Source organism: Aotus nancymaae, unplaced genomic scaffold, assembly GCF_030222135.1.
Source record: "Aotus nancymaae isolate 86718 unplaced genomic scaffold, 86718_ANA_hifiasm-v0.15.2.pri h1tg000019l, whole genome shotgun sequence".
NCBI lineage: Eukaryota > Metazoa > Chordata > Mammalia > Primates > Aotidae > Aotus > Aotus nancymaae.
The window spans coordinates 15,361,647-15,385,650 of record NW_026988431.1 but is presented as its reverse complement, the minus strand read 5'-3'; the positions used below and the strand labels follow the sequence as shown (position 1 = coordinate 15,385,650).

At 38.7% G+C, this 24,004-nt stretch overlaps 1 protein-coding gene and 1 pseudogene across 1 annotated transcript in view; both read right to left on the bottom strand.

The window, feature by feature from the left end:
- Nucleotides 1-3,268: 3,268 nt before the first annotated feature.
- Nucleotides 3,269-3,387, bottom strand: LOC135276013 (5S ribosomal RNA; annotated as a pseudogene).
- Nucleotides 3,388-18,796: 15,409 nt separating this feature from the next.
- Nucleotides 18,797-24,004, bottom strand: part of SPATA16 (spermatogenesis associated 16) — a 244,465-nt gene continuing 239,257 nt past the window's right edge. Inside the window, exon 11 of the mRNA XM_021674760.2 lies at nt 18,797-19,107. Within this exon, the coding sequence (XP_021530435.2) occupies nt 18,985-19,107 (123 nt within the window). The 3' untranslated portion in view covers nt 18,797-18,984. The remainder of the gene's footprint in view (nt 19,108-24,004) is intronic.

Here is a 24,004-nt window from a genome sequence, read left to right as displayed (position 1 = left end):
GCAATTTTATTTTCAGGGAAGCCATTTCTACTTTCTGTTTTGGGACCAGTTATATGAGTTCAACTTCGTGCCACTTTGGTGTCACATTTCAGCCCCTCTGACCTCTGAATGTCTGTTTTCTGGTTGTCCTGCATTCACACACCCACGCATAGCTAGCAGCTCCTTCCTTCCTGCCACATAGTGGTACTCAGTTAGGCAGCACTATCAGAGGTAGTTCAGGACAGTCCTTTGTGGGCCTGCCCCTTCTGCTATAGTGTTATCTCTTTTAGGGAAGGGGCTGTTTTTTACTCTACTTTCTATCTCAAAGGGAGGACAGTAATATTTAGAGTTTCCACTATGTGTCACACACTGTCTAGGCAATTAAAATATATGGGGGCTCTCAATACCCAAATAAGGAGTATTATCATCATTTCATGGATTAGGTGGCTGAGATCTGAATTACACAATGAGAAAGCCAGTGCTTTTAGTATGACTTCACATTAGTGTCCTAATGTCCAGTCTATGTTCTGGCATGTATTTGGATGCTCTCATTTAATTAGCATTATAAGGAGGTCAATTTTCTCATCAATTGATAGCTCTGTCTATACTAGTGGAAAGGAATTTTCTGTCCCTGGAGTATATAAGTACGATTGTGTTTCTACTTTGTTCTTGGTTAAATGCATTGTATGTGTTAGTTCAGGAACTTCGCTTTGCAACCACTTATGTCTTTATGGGATAATGTGACTCAAGGGACTAACACTGGTTACAGCTGTTCCCAGTACATCATTGGCTTCTTCTGTGTTAAGTAACCATGTGTTACATTAACAATAAGATCACAAATCTCAGTGCTCTTTGAGTATCTACCTTACTGCTAGTAGAAAAGTTCAGGCTTTTCCGATTATTCTTCTCAAGTATTCCCAGGAGCTACTGTTGTGCAAGGTGGGTCCTTTAGGGATCACCATCTGTCTTAAGCCAAGGCAAATCCTATAGTTCTGCTTTATAAAGAAAAGACCTTATTAGGGAAACAAAGCAAGGTTCAGTCAGATGTAATATCCATCATGTCCACAGCAAGATGTGCTGGCTGTAGGACATTGTGTTGGACACACTGTGGGTGCACATTCTGGGAGCAGAACCTGCTTCCATGTTGATCTCTCATCTTAAGAAAAAGTATTAAAGGGGATAGATACCGATGTGGGCTGACTCTGTGTCCCCACCCAAATCTCACCTTGAATTGTAACCTGAATTGTAATCCCCATGTGTTGGGGGAGGAGGGACCCGGTGGGAGGTAATTGAATCATGGGGACAGTTACCCTCATGCTGGTCTCATGATAGTGGATAAATTCTCATGAGATCTGATGGTTTTATAAGGGGCTTTTCCCCCTTTGCTCTTCATTTCTCTCTCCTGCTGCCATGTGAAGAAGGACAAGTTTGCTTCCCCTTCACCTCCCACCATGATTATAAGTTTCTTGAGGCCTCCCCAGCCATGTGGAACTGTGAATAAATTAAACCTCTTTCCTTTATAAATTACCTAGTCTTGGGCCACTCTTAATTAGCAGTGTAAGAACAGACTAATACAGATACTAACAGACTATAGGACTTTCATGGCCAGTTGTCTGGAAAAGCCAATTGCCCTGCTCCTGGGGATCTTGGGTCCACAGAAACTCACAGTCAAGGTCTGAAGGCTGAGATCCAGTTCAGCTCATCCTGCCATAAGGGGAGAGCTCTCAATTCCAGCTGACTTATGGTCCAGGCCAGTGCTGTTTAACAGGAATATAATATGAGTTACCTATGTAATTTTGAATATTTTAGTAATTACATTAAAAAATTAACAAAAACCAGGTAACATTAATTTTAATAATATATTTTCTTTGAATCACTATATCCAAAATATTATTGTTTCATGTAATCAATATAAAAACTATCATTGAGATGTTTTACATTCTTTTTTAATACCAAGTCTTTGAAATTAACTGTATGTTTTACAGTTATAGCACATCTCAATTTGAATGCTAAATTTTCATCCAGAATACTTGATCTGTATTTAGATTTCATAAAATGTATGGTTAAAAAGTCAATATTCATACCCAAGTTGTTCCAAGTATACTTCAACGTTTTCCAATAACTGAACTGAGTATCAGTTTTTAACTTTAACAAGTTAAATTTAAATTAAAAAATTCAGTTCTTTGTTTGCACTAGCCACATTTCAGGGGCTCAGTTGTCCCACATGAGTAGTGACTACCATATTGGACAGAGTGAGTTCCCAAGGTTATTTTTGGGCAATCTCAAGCATGTATATTTTGAATTTTACTTAGGACCCACAAGGTCCTAAAAACAGTAATATAAAAATAAAACACAGAAAAGCAGTATATCAAGTCCCTATTCTGGAGTAAAAGTGCCTGGTTCAAATTCAAGCTTTGGTACTTTCTAGCTGTAAGAAAGTCACTTCACCCCCTGGGCCTGACATTACTATTAGGTAAAAAGAAGATAACATTTTTTGTCTTAGCATTGTGATAAAGACTAAGCTGAACAATGTTTGGTTTATAGTGAGTTGTCAATACAGGTAAGGTATTATTGCTTCCGTGTTTAAAAATCATTTCATAATTTATTATCTCATTTCTTCCTTACTAAAACCTTATTAGGTAGTGAAAGAATTATCTTTTTTTTACACAGAGCTAGGATTTGAACACAGGTCTTCAAAATCTAAGCCCATTTTGCTTTGCGTATGATGATTACTATCATCATCAGCTAACTTGAGTGATACCTGTGAGAGGTATCTTTCTATTTAACAGCTTTACTATACCAGTTTCCCTTCTGGTATGGAAGTGGACCTGAGACAGCTATTCATATCTGTAAACCTGTTGTATGAGTTTTAGAGAAAGGGCTGACTTCCTATTAACATCAGGGATTTGGTCTTCTCATTTCTCACTAAATATTTGCCTTTCTACTTTTTCAAACATTTATTTTAAAAGGAAGCTAAAGTCTTGATTATTAATGCATATTAATTCTGTACATTGCCTTGGATTGATAGATCACAATAAAAGTGCATATTCAATATATAATTTTCAAGTTCCCATACTATTTATTATATCACATGCACAGAGCATGATTTTGAGCTCTGACTATCTCCTGTGGTCTGAGTGTCTCTGGCTTTTTTTCATTAAGATACAAACAGAATATGCTCACATTGTAACTTTTGGGATGCTCTTTGAGTCTATTTTCTGACTTTCCTTTCCTTTATTTTATTTTTTTATTTTAATTTTTATATTTTTAAAAATTTTTTTTATATAAAAGTCTATAGCACCTGGTAGTCCCAGTCAGTCTCCCATCCAAGTACTAACCAGGCCTGACCCTGCTTAGCTTCCAAGATCAGACAAGATCAGGCACATTCAGGGTGGTATAGCAGTAGATGACTTTTCTTTTCTTTAATGGTTTTTCATAAATAGGTGCCTGCCTCCAGGTGTCAGTACACTCCATCTTGACAATCTGCTGCTTGTCAAGATTGCACAATCGTCCTTTGTATCCATGTCCATGAGCCCAAGAAACTGCTCAGTGGATCAGGCCCCTTGTGAAATATCTGATTGAACTTAGACTCCATCATACCATCTCAATGACTCAAGCTGCTGTAAATCACAGCTTTGCTCTGCCAGTGGTCTGTCAACCTTCAATACATTTTGATTTAAGGGATGTTGGTCTGTGATCATCTCATATTTCATGAGATGATATACTGTGAGTACAGGGAAAGAGCTAAACAAAATAATCAGAGGAGAAAGTTATGGGGAACACAGGTGAGAGAGATAAGGGACAACTCACATATTACCATATTTGTTGTTATTTGTAAACACAAATAAAACACCATAATTGGCTCTTTTGGTAAGAGTTATATATTGACCTTCTGGACTTCCTGCACCAGGGATGCTTGATGGAGGCAGACATAAAAATTCTTATGCCTTAAAGAATTCTTTAAGTGAAGTGTTTCCTTTGGCTTGTGTCTGTGCAATCACCATTATTTATGATGTCAGTATCAGTATATATTTTTACAGAGTACATATCTATACATATACTCTGAAAAAATATTATTTTTTTGATATAAACCAGGAAGAAAAGCTGATCTGAATTAGTTCTTTCTCTGCAAAGTGATACTAAATAACATTTTTTTTTTTTTTTTTTTTAGTTCATGTCTGATTTTATATCCAGCCTTTTTTTTTTTTTTTTTTTTTTTTATTACATTTTAGGTTTTGGGGTACATGTGAATAACATGCAAGGTTGTTGCACAGGTGCACACCTGGCAATATGATTTGCTGCCTCCCTCCCCCTCACCTACATCTGGCATTTCTCCCCATGCTATCCCTCCCCAACTCCCCACCCCCCCCACTATCCCCCCTCCCCCCAAACAGACCCCCGTGTATAGTGCTCCCCTCCCTGTGTCCATGTGTTCTCCCTGTTCAACACCCGCCTATGAGTGAGAACATGTGGTGTTTGATTTTGTGCTCTTGTGTCAGTTTGCTGAGAATGATGTTTTCCAGGTTCATCCATGTCCCTACGAAGGATGTGAACTCCTCCTTTTTAATGGCTGCATAATATTCCATGGTGTATATGTGCCACATTTTTCCTGTCCAGTCTATCATCGATGGGCATTTGGGCTGGTTCCAGGTCTTTGCTATTGTAAACTGTGCTGCAATGAACATTCGTGTGCATGTGTCCTTATAGTAGAACGATTTATAATCCTTTGGATATATGCCCAGTAATGGGATTGCTGGGTCAAATGGAATTTCTATTTCTAGGTCCTTGAGGAATCGCCACACTGTTTTCCACAGTGGTTGAACTAATTTACACTCCCACCAACAGTGTAAAAGTGTTCCTATTTCTCCACATCCTCTCCAGCATCTGTTGTCTCCAGATTTTTTAATGATCGCCATTCTAACTGGCGTGAGATGGTATCTCAATGTAGTTTTGATTTGCATTTCTCTAATGACCAGTGATGATGAGCATTTTTTCATATGTTTGTTGGCCTCATGTATGTCTTCTTTTGTAAAGTATCTGTTCATATCCTTCGTCCATTTTTGAATGGGCTTGTTTGTTTTCTTCTTGTAAATCTTTTTTAGTTCATTGTAAATTCTGGATATCAGCCCTTTGTCAGATGGGTAGGCTGCAAAAATTTTTTCCCATTCTGTTGGTTGCCGATTCACTCTATTGACTGTTTCTTTTGCCGTGCAGAAGCTGTGGAGTTTGATTAGGTCCCATTTGTCTATTTTGGCTTTTGTTGCCAATGCTTTTGGTGTTTTGGTCATAAAGTCCTTGCCTACGCCTATGTCCTGAATGGTTTTGCCTAGGTTTCCTTCTAGTGTTTTTATGGTGTTACGTCTTATGTTTAAGTCTTTAATCCATCTGGAGTCAATTTTAGTGTAAGGTGTCAGGAAGGGGTCCAGTTTCTGCTTTCTGCATATGGCTAGCCAGTTTTCCCAACACCACTTATTGAACATGGAATCCTTTCCCCATTGATTGTTTTTTTCAGGTTTGTCAAAGATCAGGTGGTTGTAGATATGTTGTGTCGCCTCCGACGTCTCTGTTCTGTTCCATTGGTCTATATCTCTGTTTTGGTACCAGTACCATGCTGTTTTGATTACTGTAGCCTTGTAGTATAGTTTGAAGTCCGGTAGTGTGATGCCTCCTGCTTTGTTCTTTTTGCTTAGAATTGACTTGGCTATGCGGGCTCTCTTTTGGTTCCATATGAAGTTTAAGGTGGTTTTTTCCAGTTCTGTGAGGAAGGTCATTGGTAGCTTGATGGGGATAGCGTTGAATCTGTAAATTACTTTGGGCAGTATGGCCATTTTCACGATATTAATTCTTCCTAACCATGAACATGGAATGTTTCTCCATCTGTTTGTGTCCTCTCTTATTTCGTTGAGCAGTGATTTGTAGTTCTCCTTGAAGAGGTCCTTTACGTTCCTTGTTAGTTGTATTCCTAGGTATTTTATTCTCTTTGTAGCAATTGTGAATGGCAGTTCGTTCTTGATTTGGCTCTCTTTAAGTCTGTTATTGGTGTATAGGAATGCTTGTGATTTTTGCACATTGATTTTGTATCCTGAGACTTTGCTGAAGTTGCTTATCAGTTTCAGGAGATTTTGGGCTGAGGTGATAGGGTCTTCTAGATATACAATCATGTCATCTGCAAATAGAGACAATTTGACTTCCTCCTTTCCTAATTGAATACCCTTTATTTCTTTTTCTTGCCTGATTGCTCTGGCTAGAACTTCCAGTACTATATTGAATAGGAGTGGTGAGAGAGGGCATCCTTGTCTAGTGCCGGATTTCAAAGGGAATGCTTCCAGTTTTTGCCCATTCAGTATGATATTGGCTGTGGGTTTGTCATAAATCGCTTTTATTATTTTGAGATACGTTCCATCGATACCTAGTTTATTGAGGGTTTTTAGCATAAAGGGCTGTTGAATTTTGTCGAAGGCCTTCTCTGCATCAATTGAGATAATCATGTGGTTTTTGTCTTTGGTTCTGTTTATGTGGTGAATTACATTTATAGACTTGCGTATATTGAACCAGCCTTGCATCCCCGGGATGAATCCTACTTGATCATGGTGGATAAGCTTTTTGATGTGCTGTTGTAATCGGCTTGCCAGTATTTTATTGAAGATTTTTGCATCTATGTTCATCATGGATATTGGCCTGTAGTTTTCTTTTCTTGTTGAGTCTCTGTCAGGTTTTGGTATTAGGATGATGTTGGTCTCATAAAATGATTTGGGAAGGATTCCCTCTTTTTGGATTATTTGGAATAGTTTCAGTAGGAATGGTACCAGTTCCTCTTTGTATGTCTGGTAGAATTCGGCTGTGAGACCATCTGGGCCTGGGCTTTTTTTGGGTGGTAGGCTCTTAATTGCTGCCTCGACTTCAGACCTTGTTATTGGTCTATTCAGGGTTTCGACTTCTTCCTGGTTTAGGCATGGCAGGAGACTACTGTCCAGGAATTTATCCATTTCTTCCAGGTTTTCTAATTTATGTGCATAGAGTTGTTTGTAATAATCTCTGATGATGGTTTGAATTTCTGTGGCATCTGTGGTGATATCCCCTTTATCATTTTTTATTGCATCTATTTGGTTATTCTCTCTTTTCTTTTTTATTAGTTTGGCTAGTGGTCTGTCTATTTTGTTGATCTTTTCAAAAAACCAGCTCCTGGATTTATTGATTTTTTGAAGGGTTTTTCGTGTCTCTATCTCCTTTATTTCTGCTTTGATCTTAGTTATTTCTTGTCTTCTGCTAGGTTTTGAGTTTTTTTGATCTTGCTCCTCTAGCTCTTTCAATTTTGATGATAGGGTGTCAATTTTAGTTCTCTCCTTTCTTCTCATGTGGGCACTTATTGCTATATATTTTCCTCTAGAGACTGCTTTAAATGTGTCCCAGAGATTCTGGTATGTGGTGTCTTCATTCTCATTGGTTTCGAAGAACATCTTTATTTCTGCCTTCATTTCAGTGTTTATCCAGTCAACATTCAGGAGAAAGTTGTTCAATTTCCATGAGGATGTGCGGTTCTGGGTTGGCTTCTGAATTCTGAGTTCTAACTTGATTGCACTGTGGTCTGAGAGACTGTTTGTTATGGTTTCTGTTCTTTTGCATTTGCTGAGGAGTGATTTACTTCCAATTATGTGGTCAATTTTAGAGTAGGTGTGATGTGGTGCTGAGAAGAATGTATATTCTCTGGATTTGGGCTGGAGAGTTCTGTAAATATCTATTAGGTTTGCTTGTTCCAGGTCTGAGTTCAAGTCCTGGATATCCTTATTAATTTTCTGTCTCGTTGATCTGTCTAATATTGACAATGGTGTGTTGAAGTCTCCCAGTATTAATGTGTGGGAGTCTATGTCTCTTTGTAAGTCTTTAAGAACTTGCCTTATGTATCTGGGTGCTCCTGTATTAGGTGCATATATATTTAGGATCGTTAGCTCTTCTTGTTGTATTGATCCTTTTACCATTATGTAATGTCCTTCTTTGTCTCTTTTGATCTTTGTTGCTTTAAAGTCTATTTTATCAGAGATGAGAATTGCAACTCCTGCTTTTTTTTGCTCTCCATTTGCTTGGTAAATCTTCCTCCATCCCTTTATTTTGAGCCTTTGTGTATCCTTGCATGTGAGGTGGGTTTCCTGGATACAGCACACTGATGGGTTTTGGCTTTTTATCCAATTTGCCAGTCTGTGTCTTTTGATTGGGGCATTTAGTCCATTTACATTTAGGGTTAATATTGTTATGTGTGAGTTTGGTCCTGTCATTTTGATGCTAGCTGGCTGTTTTGCCCATTGGTTGATGGAGATTCTTCATTGTGTTGCTGCTCTTTACCATTTCATGCGTTTTTGGAGTGGCTGGTGCTGGTTGTTTTTTTCTATGTGTAGTGTCTCCTTCAGGACCTCTTGTAAATCTGGTCTGGTGGTGATGAAATCTGTGAGTACTTGCTTGTTCACAAAGGATTTTATTTTTCCTTCACTTATGAAGCTTAGTTTGGCTGGATATGAAATTCTGGGTTGAAAGTTCTTTTCTTTAAGGATGTTGAATATCGGCCCCCACTCTCTTCTGGCCTGTAGGGTTTCTGCTGAGAGATCTGCTGTGAGTCTGATGGGTTTCCCTTTGTGGGTAACCCGACCTTTCTCTCTTGCTGCCCTTAGTATTTTCTCCTTCATTTCAACCCTGGTGAATCTGATGATTATGTGCCTTGGGGTTGCTCTTCTAGAGGAATATCTTTGTGGTGTTCTCTGTATTTCCTGGACTTGAATAATGGCCTGCCTTGCTAGGTTGGGGAAGTTTTCCTGGATAATATCCTGAAGAGTATTTTCCAGCTTGGATGCATTCTCTTCGTCACATTCAGGTACACCTATCAAACGCAGATTAGGTCTTTTCACGTAGTCCCATATTTCTTGTTGACTCTGTTCATTCCTTTTTACCTTGTTTTCTCTAATCTTCCCTTCTCGTTTTATTTCATTGAGTTGATCTTCAACTTCTGATATCCTTTCTTCTGCTTGGCCAATCCTGCTGTTGAAACTTGTACATGCTTCGCGAAGTTCTCGTGTTGTGTTTTTCAGCTCCATCAATTCATTTATATTCCTCTCTAAGTTGTCCATTCTCGTTAGCATTTCATCAAGTCTTTTTTCAAGGTTCTTAGTTTCTTTGCATTGGGTTAGAACATGTTCTTTTAGCTCACAGAAGTTTCTTATTATCCATTTTCTGAAAGCTGATTCTGTCATTTCATCACACTCATTCTCCGTCCAGTCTTGTTCCCGTGCTGGTGAGGAGTTATGCTGCCTTGTAGGGGGAGAGGTGTTCTGGTTTTGGGTGTTTTCATCCTTTTTGCGCTGGTTTCTTCCCATCTTTGTGGATTTTTCTGCCTATTGACTTTGTAGTTGCTGTCTTTCTGATTTTGGTAATTTTAAGTCTGCAGCAGCTGAACTCATAAACCCCCTTTTCTTCTCCCCAGGTGTTCTGGCCCAGGGGTTTAGCACTTTATGTTTTTCAGCTGTGTTGCTACCGTTTTCCCTGCCCACAAGGTGGCAGTCTAGTCACACTCAGCCTGCAGAGGCTTCGCTGAGCTGCTGTGGGCTCCGCCCAGCTTCCGTGTGAGCTTCCCTGCAGTCCTGTAGGTGTAGTTAGAACTGCTTCCGCTATGCTGGCCCGCCCCTGTAGTGACGGAGTCTCTGTAGTGGCGGGTTGTCTTGGTTACGGAAAATTGCCCCGGGAACTGCAGGGTGTTTCCCGATGGAGGACGCCCCTCCCCCACAGAGCTGGACCATCCCGGGTTCAGCCGTGTTTCCAGAGGGGCCCTCTTTGTCCTGTAATCTCTTGGCTTGCCTCCTTGCCACAGTTCCCCTTGCTGGCCCAGAGGGGACACAGTCTCGTTCACTTTGTTCAAGGAGCCGCTGCTCCCCGCCCCCCGTGCAGGCCGAGTGGCTGCTCCGGTCCAACCAGCGGTGCTGGGAATGCGGGGAGCTTCTCCGCGCAATTAAAATCCGCTGCCCTGTGTGCCGCTGCGTCAGCCGAAGCAGCGGCTCTGAGATTTGTGGCACTCCCTTGCCCGGGGGTCTCCTGGCTTGGCTCCCTGCTTCAGCTCCCCTTTCTGGCTCAGAGGGAACTCTGTCTCTCTCGCTCTGCGCATGAAGCCACTGCCCCCCGCTCCAGGGCGTAGGCTGAGCGGCCACTCCGCTCAAACCAGCGGCGCTGGAGACCCGTGGGGCTTTTCCTCCTGTGAATCTCCTGGTCTGTGGGCAGTAAAAGTCCGTCTGGAAATGCGGCGTCCACTCACCCTCTGCGCCTTCTCTCAGAGCTGCAATCCCGACTTCCTCTTAAGTGGCCATCTTCTCCAGCCTTCTAAAAAGCAATTTGTGTGTTCACTATTTCAGAGCCATCATGATAGGCTAAATAACATTTTTTAAAAGACTATTTTTTTTTTATTATCAAGGAACATATTCCATACCATTAAGGAAAACATAATAAAATCACCCATAATTGCTCCTACTAAAGATAGGCATTCTTAATATCTTATTTCTTTCCAGTCTTTTATAGGTATATATTTAATAACATAGTTATAATTATGTGGTATATATTAATGGTTTTATATCTTACTTTTTCTTTTAACATTATAAATTTTTAAAAAGTTTTATTTTTAATAGACAAATAATGGTTGTATACATTTATGGGGTATAATGTGATATTTCATTATATGTATATATTGTGGAATGATCCAATCAGGCTAATTAACATACCCCTCACTGCAAATATTTATCACTTCTTTATGGTGAGAACATTAAAAATTCTCTCTTTTAGCTATTTTGAAATACACATTATTATTAACTTGTAGTCACCATGTTGTGCAATAGATTACCAGAACTTACTCTTCCCTTCTAACTGTAATTTTGTCTGCTTTGACCAACGTCTTCCTTTTTCCTGTCTCCCCCACGTTTCTGGTAACTACTATTCAACTCTCTACTTCTGTGAGTTCAACTTTTTGAGACTACCACAAACAAGTAAGATCTTACAGTCTTTGTCTCTTTGTACCTGGCTTATTTCACTTAGTATAATGTCGTTTAGGTTCATCTATGTTGCTGGAAATGATGGCATTTCCTGCTTTTTAAAGGCTGAATAGTATTCCATTATGTATATATATATATTACATTATTATTTTTTGTCATTACAGGGTGATTTTTTTGGGGAACTTACAGACAGAAAGGTTTTCTTAGGGGGCTACATGAAAATCTACGCTCCGTTACCTCCCAGACCCAGGGATTACATGACATAAGGAAAAGGTACACGCACCACATTATTTTAATCCATTTGTTCCTTGTTGGGCATGTTGGTTGTTTCCATTTCTTGGCTAATATGCCAAATGTATTAGCTTTGCAAATATAGTTGAAGACACCTAGTACCCCTCTAATCCTTTCCTTTCTGTACACCCCTACTGCTCTCTTAATGCAGAGGTAATTCATTGTCTTGAATTTTGGTATTATTTTGTTTTTAAAAATTGATACATAATATTTTACATATTATGTATATGTTACATGTGATATTTTGTAACATCCACTAGAATGTGTAATAATCAAGTGAGGGTATTCATTACCTTGAGTATTCATCACTTCTATGTGTTGGGAACATTTCAAGTCCTTTCTTCTAGCTACTTCGAAATAGGTAATGCATTGTTGCTAACTCTACCATTCTACTCTGCTACTCAACATTAGAATACATACCTTCTAACTGTGTTTACACCCATCCAACCAACCTTTTTCCTCCACACTTCTACCCACACACCCTTTCCAGCCTCTGGTGACTTATTTTTCTACTTTCTACCTCCATGAAATCAACTTGTTTAGTTTCCATGTAAGAATGAGAATATGTGGCATTTGTCTTTCTGTGCCTAGCTAATTTCACTTAACATGATGACCTCCAGTCCATCCATGTTGCTGCAAATGACATGATTTCATTCTTTTTTTTTTTTTTTTTTTTTTTGAGGCAGAGTTTCGCTCTTGTTACCCAGGCTGGAGTGCAATGGCGCGATCTCGGCCCACCGCAACCTCTGCCTCCTGGGTTCAAGCAATTCTCCTGCCTCAGCCTCCCGAGTAGCTGGGACTACAGGCATGCCCCACCATGCCCAGCTAATTTTTGTATTTTTAGTAGAGACGGGGTTTCACCATGTTGACCACGATGGTCTCGATCTCTTGACCTAGTGATCCACCCGCCTCGGCCTCCCAAAGTGCTGGGATTACAGGCATGAGCCACCGTGCCCGGCCGATTTCATTCTTTTTTCATGAATGAATACTATTCCATTGTGTGTATATATATTCATGTGTCTACTGATAAACAATTCGGTTAATTTAATATCTTTGCTATTGTGAATAGTGCGACAATAAACATGTGAGTGCAGATATCCCTTTGATATACTGATTTCTTTTCTTTTGGATAAATACTGATATACCGGTATCCCTTTGATAAACTGATTTCTTTTGGATTTGTACACAGTAGTGAGATTGCTGGATTATATCGTAGTTCTGTTTTTAGTTTTTTGAGAAATCTCCATACTGTTTTCCACAGTGGCTGTATTGATTTCTATTCCAACCAGCAGTGTATAAGAGTTCCCTTTTCTCTGCCGCCTTGCCAACATCTGTTATTTGTTGTCTCTTAAAAGTCATTCTAACTGGTGTGAGATGATATCTCATTGTGGTTTTGATTTGCATTTTCCTGATAATTAGTGATGTTGAATACTTTTTCATATACCTTTTGGTCATTTGTATGTCTTCTTTTGAGAAAACTTTGCCTAATTTTTTTTTTTTTTTTTTTTTTTTGAGATGGAGTTTCGCTCTTGTTACCCAGGCTGGAGTGCAATGGCGCGATCTCGGCTCACTGCAACCTCCGCCTCCTGGTTCAGGCAATTCTCCTGCCTCAGCCTCCTGAGTAGCTGGGATTACAGGCACGCGCCACCATGCCCAGCTAATTTTTTGTATTTTTAGTAGAGACGGGATTTCACTATGTTGACTAGGATGGTCTCGATCTCTTGACCTCGTGATCCTCCCGCCTTGGCCTCCCAAAGTTGCCCAATTTTTAATAGGATGATTATTATTACTAAATTGTTCAGCAGTTTGAGTTCCTTGAGCGACTAATTCTGAATATTAGTCCCTCATTAGATGAATAGTTTGCAAATATATGCTCCCATTCTGTGGGTGGTCTTTTCATTTTGTTAATTGTTTCCTGTGCTGTACAGAAGCTTTTCAGTGGAATATAGTCCAATTTGGTTTTGTTGTCTGTGCTTTTGATGTCTTAGCCATAAATTCTTTGCCTAGACCAGTGTCCTGAATGAAGTGTTTCCCCTGTTTTCTCCCAGTAGTTTTATAGTTTGGGGTCTTATAGTCTATAATTCATCATGTGTTGATTTTTTAAATATATGTTGAGAGATAGGAGTCCAGCTTTATTCTTCTGCACATAGAGAATCAATTTCCTCAGCACCATTTTGTTGAAGAGGGTACCCTTTCTCCAATGTATGTTCTTGGTGCCTTTGTAAAAAGTCAGTTGGTTGAATATATTTCTGGATTCTCTATTCTATTCCATTGGTCTATGTGTCCTTCTTCATTTCTTCCTTGAGCCAGTGGTCATTCAGGAGCATTTTTTAAATTTCCGTGTATTCCCACAGTTTCCAATGTTTCTCTTGTGATTTATTTCTAGTTTTATTCCACTGTGGTCTGAGAAGATACTTGATATAATTTCAATTTTAAAAAAATTATTGAGACTTGGTTTTGTGTCCTACCACACAATCTATCCTGGAGAATGTTCCACATGCAGCTGAGAAGAATGTGTATTCTGTAGTTCTTGAATGAAATGTTCTGTCAATGACTGTTAGGTCCATTTGGTCTAAGGTACAGTTTAAATCCAATGTTTCTTTGTTAATTTTATGTCTTGATGATATATCTAATGCTGAGAGTGGGGTGTTGAATTCCTCAACTATTATTATTATTTTTTTCCTCAACTGTTATTATATTAGAGTCTAGTTTTCTTTTTAGACCTAATAATATTTGCTTTATAAATCTGGGTGCTCCAGTGTTGGGTGGATATAATTAATAGAGTTATTATATCTTCTTCCTGAATTGACTCATTTGTCAGTAAATAATGGCCTTCTTTATCTCTTTCACTGTTTTAAGTCTGTTTTTTCTGATGTAAATATAGCTACTGCTTACTTTTGGTTTTGTTTGCATGGAACATATCTTTCAGTCCTTTCACTTGCAGTTTTTGTGTGTCTCTATAAGTGAAATATTTCTTTTAGGCAGCATCTGGTTAGATGCTGTTTTTTAATTCAGTTAGCCCGTCTATATCTTTTAAGTGGAAAGTTTAATCCATTTACATTCAAGGTTATTATTGATATGTGAGAGCTTATTCCTGTCATCTTATTAATAGATTTCTGGCTGCTTTGTGTACTCTTTTTTCTTTTATTTCTCTTACTGTTCATCATTGTGGTTTTGTGGCTAGTGATAACATTTGAGTCTTTTCTTTTCCTTGTTCATGTGTTTCCTCTACCAGTGGTTTTTATATTTTCATGTGTTTTCATGATGGTTGAGAGTGTTCTTTCACATCTAGGTATATGACTCCCTTGAGCATTGCTGGCAGGGCCCCTTCAGTGGTGACAAATTCCCTCAGCCTTTGCTTGTTTAGGAAAGACTTTATTTCTCCTTTATTTATGAAGGATAAATTTGCTAGGAAGAGTAGCCTTGGCTGAATGCTTTCTTTCCTTCAGGACTTTGAATATATTATCTCATTCTCTCCTGGCTTATCAGGCTTCTGCTGGGAAATTCACTGTTAGTCTTATGGGGGCTCCTTTATAGGTAACTATATGCTTTCTCTTGCTGTTTTTATAATTTTTCTTTGACTTTTGAAAATTTAACTATAATGTGCTATAGAGAGATGTTTTCTAATTGTATCTATCTGGTGATCTCCTAGCCTCCTGTATATATCTATATCTCTTGCTAGACTTGGGAAGTTTTCATCTATTTTGCCATTAAATAGATTTTCTAACTCTTTTTACTTTTTGGGGGACTGAAAATTGGAATATTTGGTTGCTTTATGGTGTCATGTATGTTGTATGGGCCTTTACTCATTCTTTTTTATTCTTTTTAATTTTTGTCTGACTGAGTTATTTCAAAAGACCTGTCTTTAAAGTCTGAGATTCTTTCTTTTGTTTGAGCTGGTCTGTTGTTGAAGCCTTTGAATGTATTTTGTACTTCATTCAATGAATTCTTCAGTTTCAGAATTTCTTTTTGGTTCTTTTTTAATGATACCTATCTTTGGTGAATTTCTCATTTATATTCTGAACTGTTTTTCTTGATATCTTTGTATTGTTTTTCTGAGTTTCCTTTTATCTCAATGAGCTTTTTTTGTGTGTGTGACAGAGCTTTGCTTTTATCACCCAGGCTGCAGTGCAATGGTGTGATCTTAGCTCACCACAATCTACACCTCCTGGGTTCAAGCAATTCTCCTGCCTCAGCTTTCCTGGTAGCTGGGATTACAGGTTTCCACCACCATGCCCAGCTAATTTTTGTATTTTTAGTAGAGATGGGGTTTCATCATGTTGGCCAGGCTGGTTTCAAACTCCTGTCCTTACGTGATCTGCCCACCTCAGCCTTCCAAAGTGCTGGGATTACAGACATGGGCCACCACGTCTGGCAATGAGCTTCTTTAATATCAGTATTTGACATTCTTTATTTGGGATCTTATAAATGTCTTTTTTACCAAATTCCATTCCTAGAGAATTATTGTGTTCCTTTAGAGATGTCATATTTCCTTGCTTTTTTATGTTTCTTTTTACATTGATACCTGTGCATCTGGTGTAACAGTCACTTCTTGCAATTGGTTACATGTGCTTTCATAGGAGGGGCCTTTTTCCTGAAGCTGTATCTGTGGTGTTGGTTGAGTAGGGCACTTTGGTTTTGATTCTGGATGTGTGCAGTAGTGTAGTCGCTGCGTGATTTCTTCAGTCATAAACAGTGTCAGTGGTGTCTATGATTTCTTTGATAGCTTAGGGTGGGGTGGTTCGTGGAGGCTGTGGTGAAGTTTTGCTGGAGACTGGGATGCCATGTGGGCCAATCTTTGGGCTTTAGTGGCAGAAGTGATGGATCAAGTGTGACTGTTCTTGGGTTCTGGGGTGGTGTACGCTGACATTAGTATTATCTGGTCCAAGCAGGCCATTTCTTGGCCTCCAGGTGATTTGTTCAAGTGCCACAAATGGCAGCAGTGGGGCAGGAAGGTGAGCAGGTTTTCTGGTCTCTGGACAGTGGCATGGTGTGGGTGATGGCAGTAGCACTGTTGAGACAACCTCCTGGGACTCAAGCAGTCCACACTGATGTTAGTGGTGTCTGTGATGGGCTGAGCAGGCCAGTCCTCAGGCCCCATAGGTTGTGTATGGGGGCAGGTGCCAGCTGTGGTGTGCTGGGCTAAGCAATCCCAAGGCCTCTGGAAGGCATGCTTAGTTACTTGGGGAGGGCAGAGCCCTACTTCTGGGGAGTGCAGGATTACTTTCAGTAGAAGCAGCCATAGGCAGGTGGCTTGAGGTGCACTGTTACCTCATGGTTTAGTTCCGCAGAAGCCCTACAGTGGCAATAGCTGTGGGCCGTGAAATCTGTTCCAGGGATGTGTGAAAATGTGCAGCTGCTCCTCTGCTTGGGAGGGTAAGTTGCTGCCAGTGGTTTCTGTCTTGGCTCCATTGGGGCAGCTATAGGTGGGGAATATCAGTGGGGTCTAGCAATGTGGAAGTGTAGAAGTGTTTGGGCCCCAGAGCAAGATACTGTGTGGTGGGCACTGGGTTCTCAAAATGGCATCCTGCTGCAGCTACTTAGGAGCTGGGTGTTCCTGGGACTGTTTGTGAGCTCACTCTCTGGAATACAGTCTTCAGGCTGTTCTTTATGTCACTCAGGGCCTGCAAGGGTCAGGGGGCTTTCCGATGGCTAGGACTGCAGGAGTCTGCAGTGGGAATATGGACCACCGGGGGTCTCTCATTTACTCTTTACCTACACTGGAAAGCTTCTCCAGGTTCCTGGCCAATTCCAGCTGAGCAGGCTGCCCTGCTTCCCTTTCCTTCCTTGCTTTCAGTGTTTCCCATCCCTTGTCAGATGAATTCCAGTGTTTTCTCTCATATAATCTATTTGAAGTATAATTAACTACTTGCTATTTGGTTCTTCTTTGTGGAAGGAGCGAGTACCAGATGCATTTAGTTAGCCACCTTGAACTGTTTGGTCCCCTAGTAATTCTTTTACTTTATTGAGGAACCTCCATAGTGTTTTCCAAGATGGTTGTACTAATTTACAATACCACCAATCATCTACAAGGGTTTTGTTTTTTTCAATTCCTCAACAACACTTAATACCTTTCATCTTTTTATAAATAGCCAATCTAACATACGTTAGGTGATACCTCATTGTGGTTTTAATTTACATTTCTCTGATGACTAGAGATGTTGAGCATTTTCTTATATATCTGTTGTCCACTTGTATATCTTCATTTGAGAAATGTCTTTTCGGGTATTTTGCTCATTTTTAAATATAATTATTTGTTTTCTTTTTACTGAGTAGTTTGAGTTCCTTGAATATTTTAGATATTAGCCCTTTATCCAATATACGATTTGCAAATATTTCATCCCAGTCTGTGGGTTGTCTTTTCATTCTTTTAATTGTTTTCCTTTGCTGTGCAAAAGGTCTTTAGTTTTATGCAGTCTCGTTTGTTTATTTTTGCTTTCATTATATGTGCTTTGGGACTCTTAAGAAATCACAGCCCAGACCAATGTTATGGAGCTTCCCCTCTATAGTCCTTACTATTAGTTTTACAGCTTCAGGTCTTACATTTAAGTCTTTAACTGATTTTGAGTTGATTCTTGTATAAGGAGTGAAGTAAGAGTCCATTTTCACTCTTCTGCATGTGGATATCCAATTTTATCAACATCCTTCATTAAAGAGACCATCCTTTCCTCATTGTGTGTTCTTGGTACCTTTGTCAGACATCAATTGACCATAAATGTGTGGGTTTATTTTGGGGCTCTGTATCCTATTTCATTGGTCAATGTGCTGTTTTTGTGCCAATACCATTCTGTTTTGATTACTATAGCTTTGTAATCTATTTTGAAATCCAGTAGTATGATGTCTCTAGCTTTAATATTATAATTTTTTATAAGTTATTAGGCTAAACATTGGATAAACTGTCATAAGTCATTTAGTCTATTACTTATGCTGGGAAACTTTGGTTGAGTTCATTTTATTTTTTGAGCTTTTATCAATGTATTCCAAAATTCTACTTATTTTTCACTATTAAACAAATTATGTTTTCCTATTTTACTCAGGATCTGGGTTCCTCCTCCTTATCCTGTTCTCAAATCTTTTTGTTGGCATGAGTTGAGGTCCTGAGTGTTGGTTACCAACTCACTAACTTGTCAAATGTGCAAATTTGACTACCTTGTCAAATTTGTGTTGCATAGCTTAGGGGGCAGAGAAAATAAAATATAAAGGATCTAGAGGAATAAGACTACTTAATGAGACAACTTAACTGATATCAGCCATAACATGTACGACTATGAGAGTTGGGAAAGTATGTTATTAGTTTTATAAGTTCAAATTTGCATTTATATTGTTTTCTATATCTGTAGGTGGCCTGTGAATAATTCTTAATGAATGCACATGGTTATAGATGTATGCTATAAGCATTATTGGGTAGACTTGGTATACCTTAGTCCATTTTGAAAGATCAAGGTGGTGAAAGAGGTACTAATGGTTATTTTATGAGCTCTTTAACTAAGCAAGAAAAATTTGAACAACAGTCAAGTCAAACTTGCTGAGAACATTTATTGCTGCCAGTTGAGATTAATGAAACATAGAGTATCTTTGGTAAAGACGAACTGAGGGGAATACCACCTCTTTCTTTTGGTGACAAGCTTTTGTTATCCAGCTGTCATAATGCCCTTGCCTCTTCTGGGATGTCTTAGTGGTAGTGTCTGCTCCCTAATGACTAGCTTCGCTGAACAGTTTGAAGCCTCTTCATTTTTGCCTTTTGCCTTCGAGCAGTTCTCAGTTTTTTGGTTTTTAAGAAATTGTCCTCTAATTGGTATAAAAAATCTTCAATTTGTCCAACCTAGAAAAAATAAACAGATGTAACAAGATTTGTTGTTGGTTTCCTGGGTTTCGTATACTTATAAAAATGGTGAGGTATTTAAAATAAATGGCACATATAAGTCCATGTTGGAACAGAACCGGCAGAAACAGAAATGACTAAACATAAAAGCCTCCTTCTGTTTCCATGTTAGGTCCCTCTGTTTTACTAACTTAACACAAAGCAGAAGTGCGGGAGTTTGCTTTATCACTTCGTCCAAGGTATTGGGAATGGAAATGGGGATTATCGTCGCCATGCAGTTTTTAATGGTCAGTAAAACCAAGGCTTTTTTTGCTTTAAAGAAAGTGAATGGTAAATGATTAATCCATGGAAAGCCCTTTCTCCACCTTCTTTATCAACAATAAGAGTGATAACAAACAAACAAACAAACTTACCCGCCCCCCCCCCCCCCGCCAAAGCCAGAGATTCTAGCATTTAGATGGCCCCAACCAACATGAGAGAAAAATGAATATTTGTATAGTCTTGGCAAGAATCATTTTTCCTTTCAATGAAAAGGATATTCTGAAAGAAAGCATTTTCTTAAAAAATGCCGTACTCCAGGGAATAAGGTCAAATGATCTACACAACAATTCTTGAAAAAGAATTAGTCTTTCTCCAAAGAAAACTTATAATTATTCAATGGCAGTTGATAGAATGTATTATACTGTTTGTCAGAAAAAATTGTAGAATAAAAGTTTACATATATGCTGAATTGGGTTCTCACGAAAGTTGATAGATACAAAACTCATGCTTAACCCTGACTCCTAGGACCTGCATACTGTATTAGCTTAACATTACTCACTGAGGAGCTCATTGTCAGAAAGTGAACTCAAAGCTAGAGCACTTACTATTCAAGGTACCTGAACGTATCGTCTACTTAAGATAAAAGCACTTACGACTTCAATTTTCCAATTTTGAATTCCACTTTTAAATTGCTTGATTTATCATTCAGAGTAATAGCCAAAGGATAATTCAGATTGTCAAAAAGAGAATAATAAATGGTAGCACTCATCCATATGTTATGCTTAGGTCTTATATCACACCAGTGATATAAACTGTCCACTCTTTTTCTTTTTTTTTGAGAAAACAAGATAAATTATTTATATGAAAACAATTCTTTTGAAACCCTTTTAAAAACTACTTCAAGTACATTTTTTAAAAAGCACATTGTTCTTTATGATGTCTGATCATTGCAGGACACATCAAAATAGTTTGATAGAATATTTTTTGATTCCTCCATGAAGTCAATGCATTATTCTATGTATTCCATATATATATATATGGAATACATATATATATTTTTTAATGTCTTATTTTGGTTTTCACCAAAATAAGACATTAAAAAATTAACATGGAGCACAATCAGTGCAAATAAATGGATGACAGCTTACCATTACTTCAATAGTTGAGTTGATGACTCATTCACATTATTTGTACTGACGTCATTTAAATTGAAGCTCTTTACAATGAGAATATTTGCAATTAGCCTAAATATAATTTAAAATTACAATTCTAATGCAGCAAAAAAGCTTCCTTCGATAAGACTGTGAAATAATTGTTTTTAAATATCCATTAGGTGTCTGCTGTCTTTTTAAAACAATTGTGTTCATTAAGAGCAGTATTGAGTAATGCGGGTTGCATTCTATATATATATATATATATATATATATATATATATTTTTTTTTTTTTTTTTTTTTTTTTTTTTGAGACGGAGTTTCACTCCTGTTACCCAGGTTGGAGTGCAATGACACAATCTTGGCTCACTGCAACCTCCGCCTCCTGGGTTCAGGCAATTCTCCTGCCTCAGCCTCTTGAGTAGCTGGGACTACAGGCGTGAGCCACCATGCCCAGCTAATTTTTTGTATTTTTAGTAGAGACGGAGTTTCACCATGTTGACCAAGATGGTCTCGATCTCTTGACCTTGTGATCCACCTGCCTCGGCCTCCCAAAGTGCTGGGATTACAGGTGTGAGCCACCGCGCCTGGCCCGCATTATATTTTAAAAAGACAAGAAACACAAGATGTGTCACTGAAATAAAATAATTCTGCTGAATTAAGTGGTCAGGTCCAGAGCACATACTGTGCACTGTACTTGGCCTGTATGTTCACCTCCCACCTGGCCTGTCTCCCTCCTGTGCTTTCAGTCCATCTCATAATGATGCCGAAATGAACTTTTAAACATAGAAATCTGATCAGATGTTTCCTTTGCTTGAATTACATTACATGGATTTCTAAACCCTTAACATGGCCTATATACCTCTATTCCTGGGTTATCAGGTTTCACTTGCATCTCTGATGCTGTCTAATATCTCTCCATCTGCTTTAGCCATGTGGTACATCTCTCAATTATCTGAGCACAGCCATGCATTGTTCTATGCCCCCTCCATCTTCCTAATGGAACATGCCCATTACAATACTTGCATATCCTCTGGATTTCAGGTCAAACATCAATGCTTCAGGGAAGTCTTCCTTTAGACCCCAGGCCAAGTTGGTTGTCTCAGTAACATTTTTTCATCTCTTTGGACACTGTAATTTTTTTACTTAATTGTTTATAATGATTTGTATAATATCTGCCTTCTCATCTGGACTTTCAACTCCATAGGGCAGGGACCAGGTTCATGTTCACTATTTCTAAAACCTAGGATATTATAGACCTTCAGTAATCCTACTCTCTGATAAGTTGAAGAGATTCAGAAAACCATGTGTTTTTCCATACTTAAGTGAAGGCTGGACGGAAGGATATCAGAAGGCCTTCTTTTCCTCTGTAAATTTAATGAACATGACTTTCTCATGCCACCATTCTTTTACCATTGTTTAGTTTTGACCATTACCTGTCAAGGCAAGGTAATGACAAGGTGTTGCTTGTATACTCGAAACAGCCAGGAGTAGAAAGGGCACTGGATGAGGAGTCAGCAGGAAAGTTGAATTCTGCTCTCAGCTTGGCTTATAACCCTGCTCTGTGACTCCAGGGAAATGACTTGGCCTTTCTGAACCTCGGCTTTCACCAACAGTTGGTATTAAAAGAGAGTTGGCCTGGATAATTACCAAAGACACATCTGGTCATAAAATTCTGTGACTTACACTCACATCAGATCAAAGCAGTCCAGTCCTAAAAATGAGTACTCACATTTTCAAATCAGAGGTTATTACCTTAGATTACACCATTAGATGAATGATACAATATGCAGCAAAGTAAGTCAATTTTAGCTTCTATACTTACTGAAGTGTAGGACAGCTGCAACATGTTTTTTAGTAAAGCTGGTTCTTTATTTTCTTTTTTTTTATGTCAAGGAAAGAAAAATGCTGGTTAAAGAGAAAATAGATTCATATAACTAGAAGAACAGATTGCAAATGATAGAAAGTTCTGTAAAGCCCTTAGGAAAATAAAATACAAAGAAATATGTAAGTACCCAAGAAAGTACACAGTTTTTGAAGCAGAGGCTTTCTTAGACTCTTTTTGGTACAGAATCTACTTGCTTAACTGTATCAGATAGCCTACTTGGTCATTCTGGGTCTAATTTTCCCCTTTGCAAAATGGGCAGATAACCATTTTTTGTGTTTATACGTGCCAATGCTGACTTGACATTGCAGTGATATGGACATTAGACCAAATAAGCGTGCAAAGAATTTGAGGATGTCTGATGATAGTGGAGAATGAAATATCAGTAGGAAGGCAGGTTCTAACATATCATATGACTGTTGGTCATAACCCATATCAAAGAGTAAGGAAATTGTCATCAGCCAGTTTCTCAATGCCTTTTAACTCATATGTAAACACTACTATTATAGGTTCAGTTGTGTCCTCCTCTACATTTATATGTTAAAGTCATAACCCCTGGTACTTAATGTGGCCTTATCTGGAGATAGGGTATTTACATAGCTAATCCAGTTAAAATGAAGTCCTTAGGGTGGGCCCTAATCTAAAATGACTGATGTCCTTATAAAACAGGGAAATTTGGAGACAGATGCTCACATAGGAAGAATACCACGTGAAGATGATGAAGGCAGAGGTTGGGGTGATGCCCCCACAAGCCAAGGTATGATAAAGAATGCCAGCAAATCACCAGAAACTAGGGGAGAGGCATGAAACAGTTTCTTCCTCACAGCCCTTAGAGGAACCAACCTTGAAGGCACTGATTTCAGACTCTTATGCTCCGGAATTGTGAAACAATAAATTTCTGTTGTTTAAGCCTCTCAGTTTGTGGTACTTTGCTATGGCAGCCCTAGCATGTGAATATTAACTACTAAGCCATAAAGTGAAGGGAGGAGCAATTAAGTTATAATTCTCCCCTCAAACATGACTTTGATCCTTTCCAAAATTCTCATTTCCTACTGATGTTCCCTACTTGGTTGGTACCCCCTGGCACAGGCTCAGTGGGAACCAGGCTTGTCTCTTGCCAGTAATGGCGGTGAGAAGAAGTTGATCTCAAACATGAATGAACAAGTAAATTATACTGAGAAGGAAGATGCTGGGCTTGAATTTAGGCTTCCTGTTAAATTTCATGTGGCCTGAACCAGGAGAGAGGATTAGGTGTGTTTATATGGGTTTGCTTCCACATGTCCATGCCTCAGGAATTCAGTGCTCAAAGGATATATATATTTTTAATTAAAGCCCTAAAAGATTGTTTTTAAGGAAGAAAGTTGAGGAAATAAGAATAAAATTCATCAGGAATAAATATCAAGCTTATATGACTATAGTGGTAGTTACAGAATGGGAATGTGTTTTCAGTGATTAGCAGTTTGGACCAAAATCCTCTCAGCAAAACAGACAATTCACCCCACCACAGTGGATTTGATAACGTTAGTTTCTTTGCTTTGTTCCAGTTTAATTTCCAGACCAAAAGGTTTTAAATATTTATCATCCAAAATGGTTTGAATT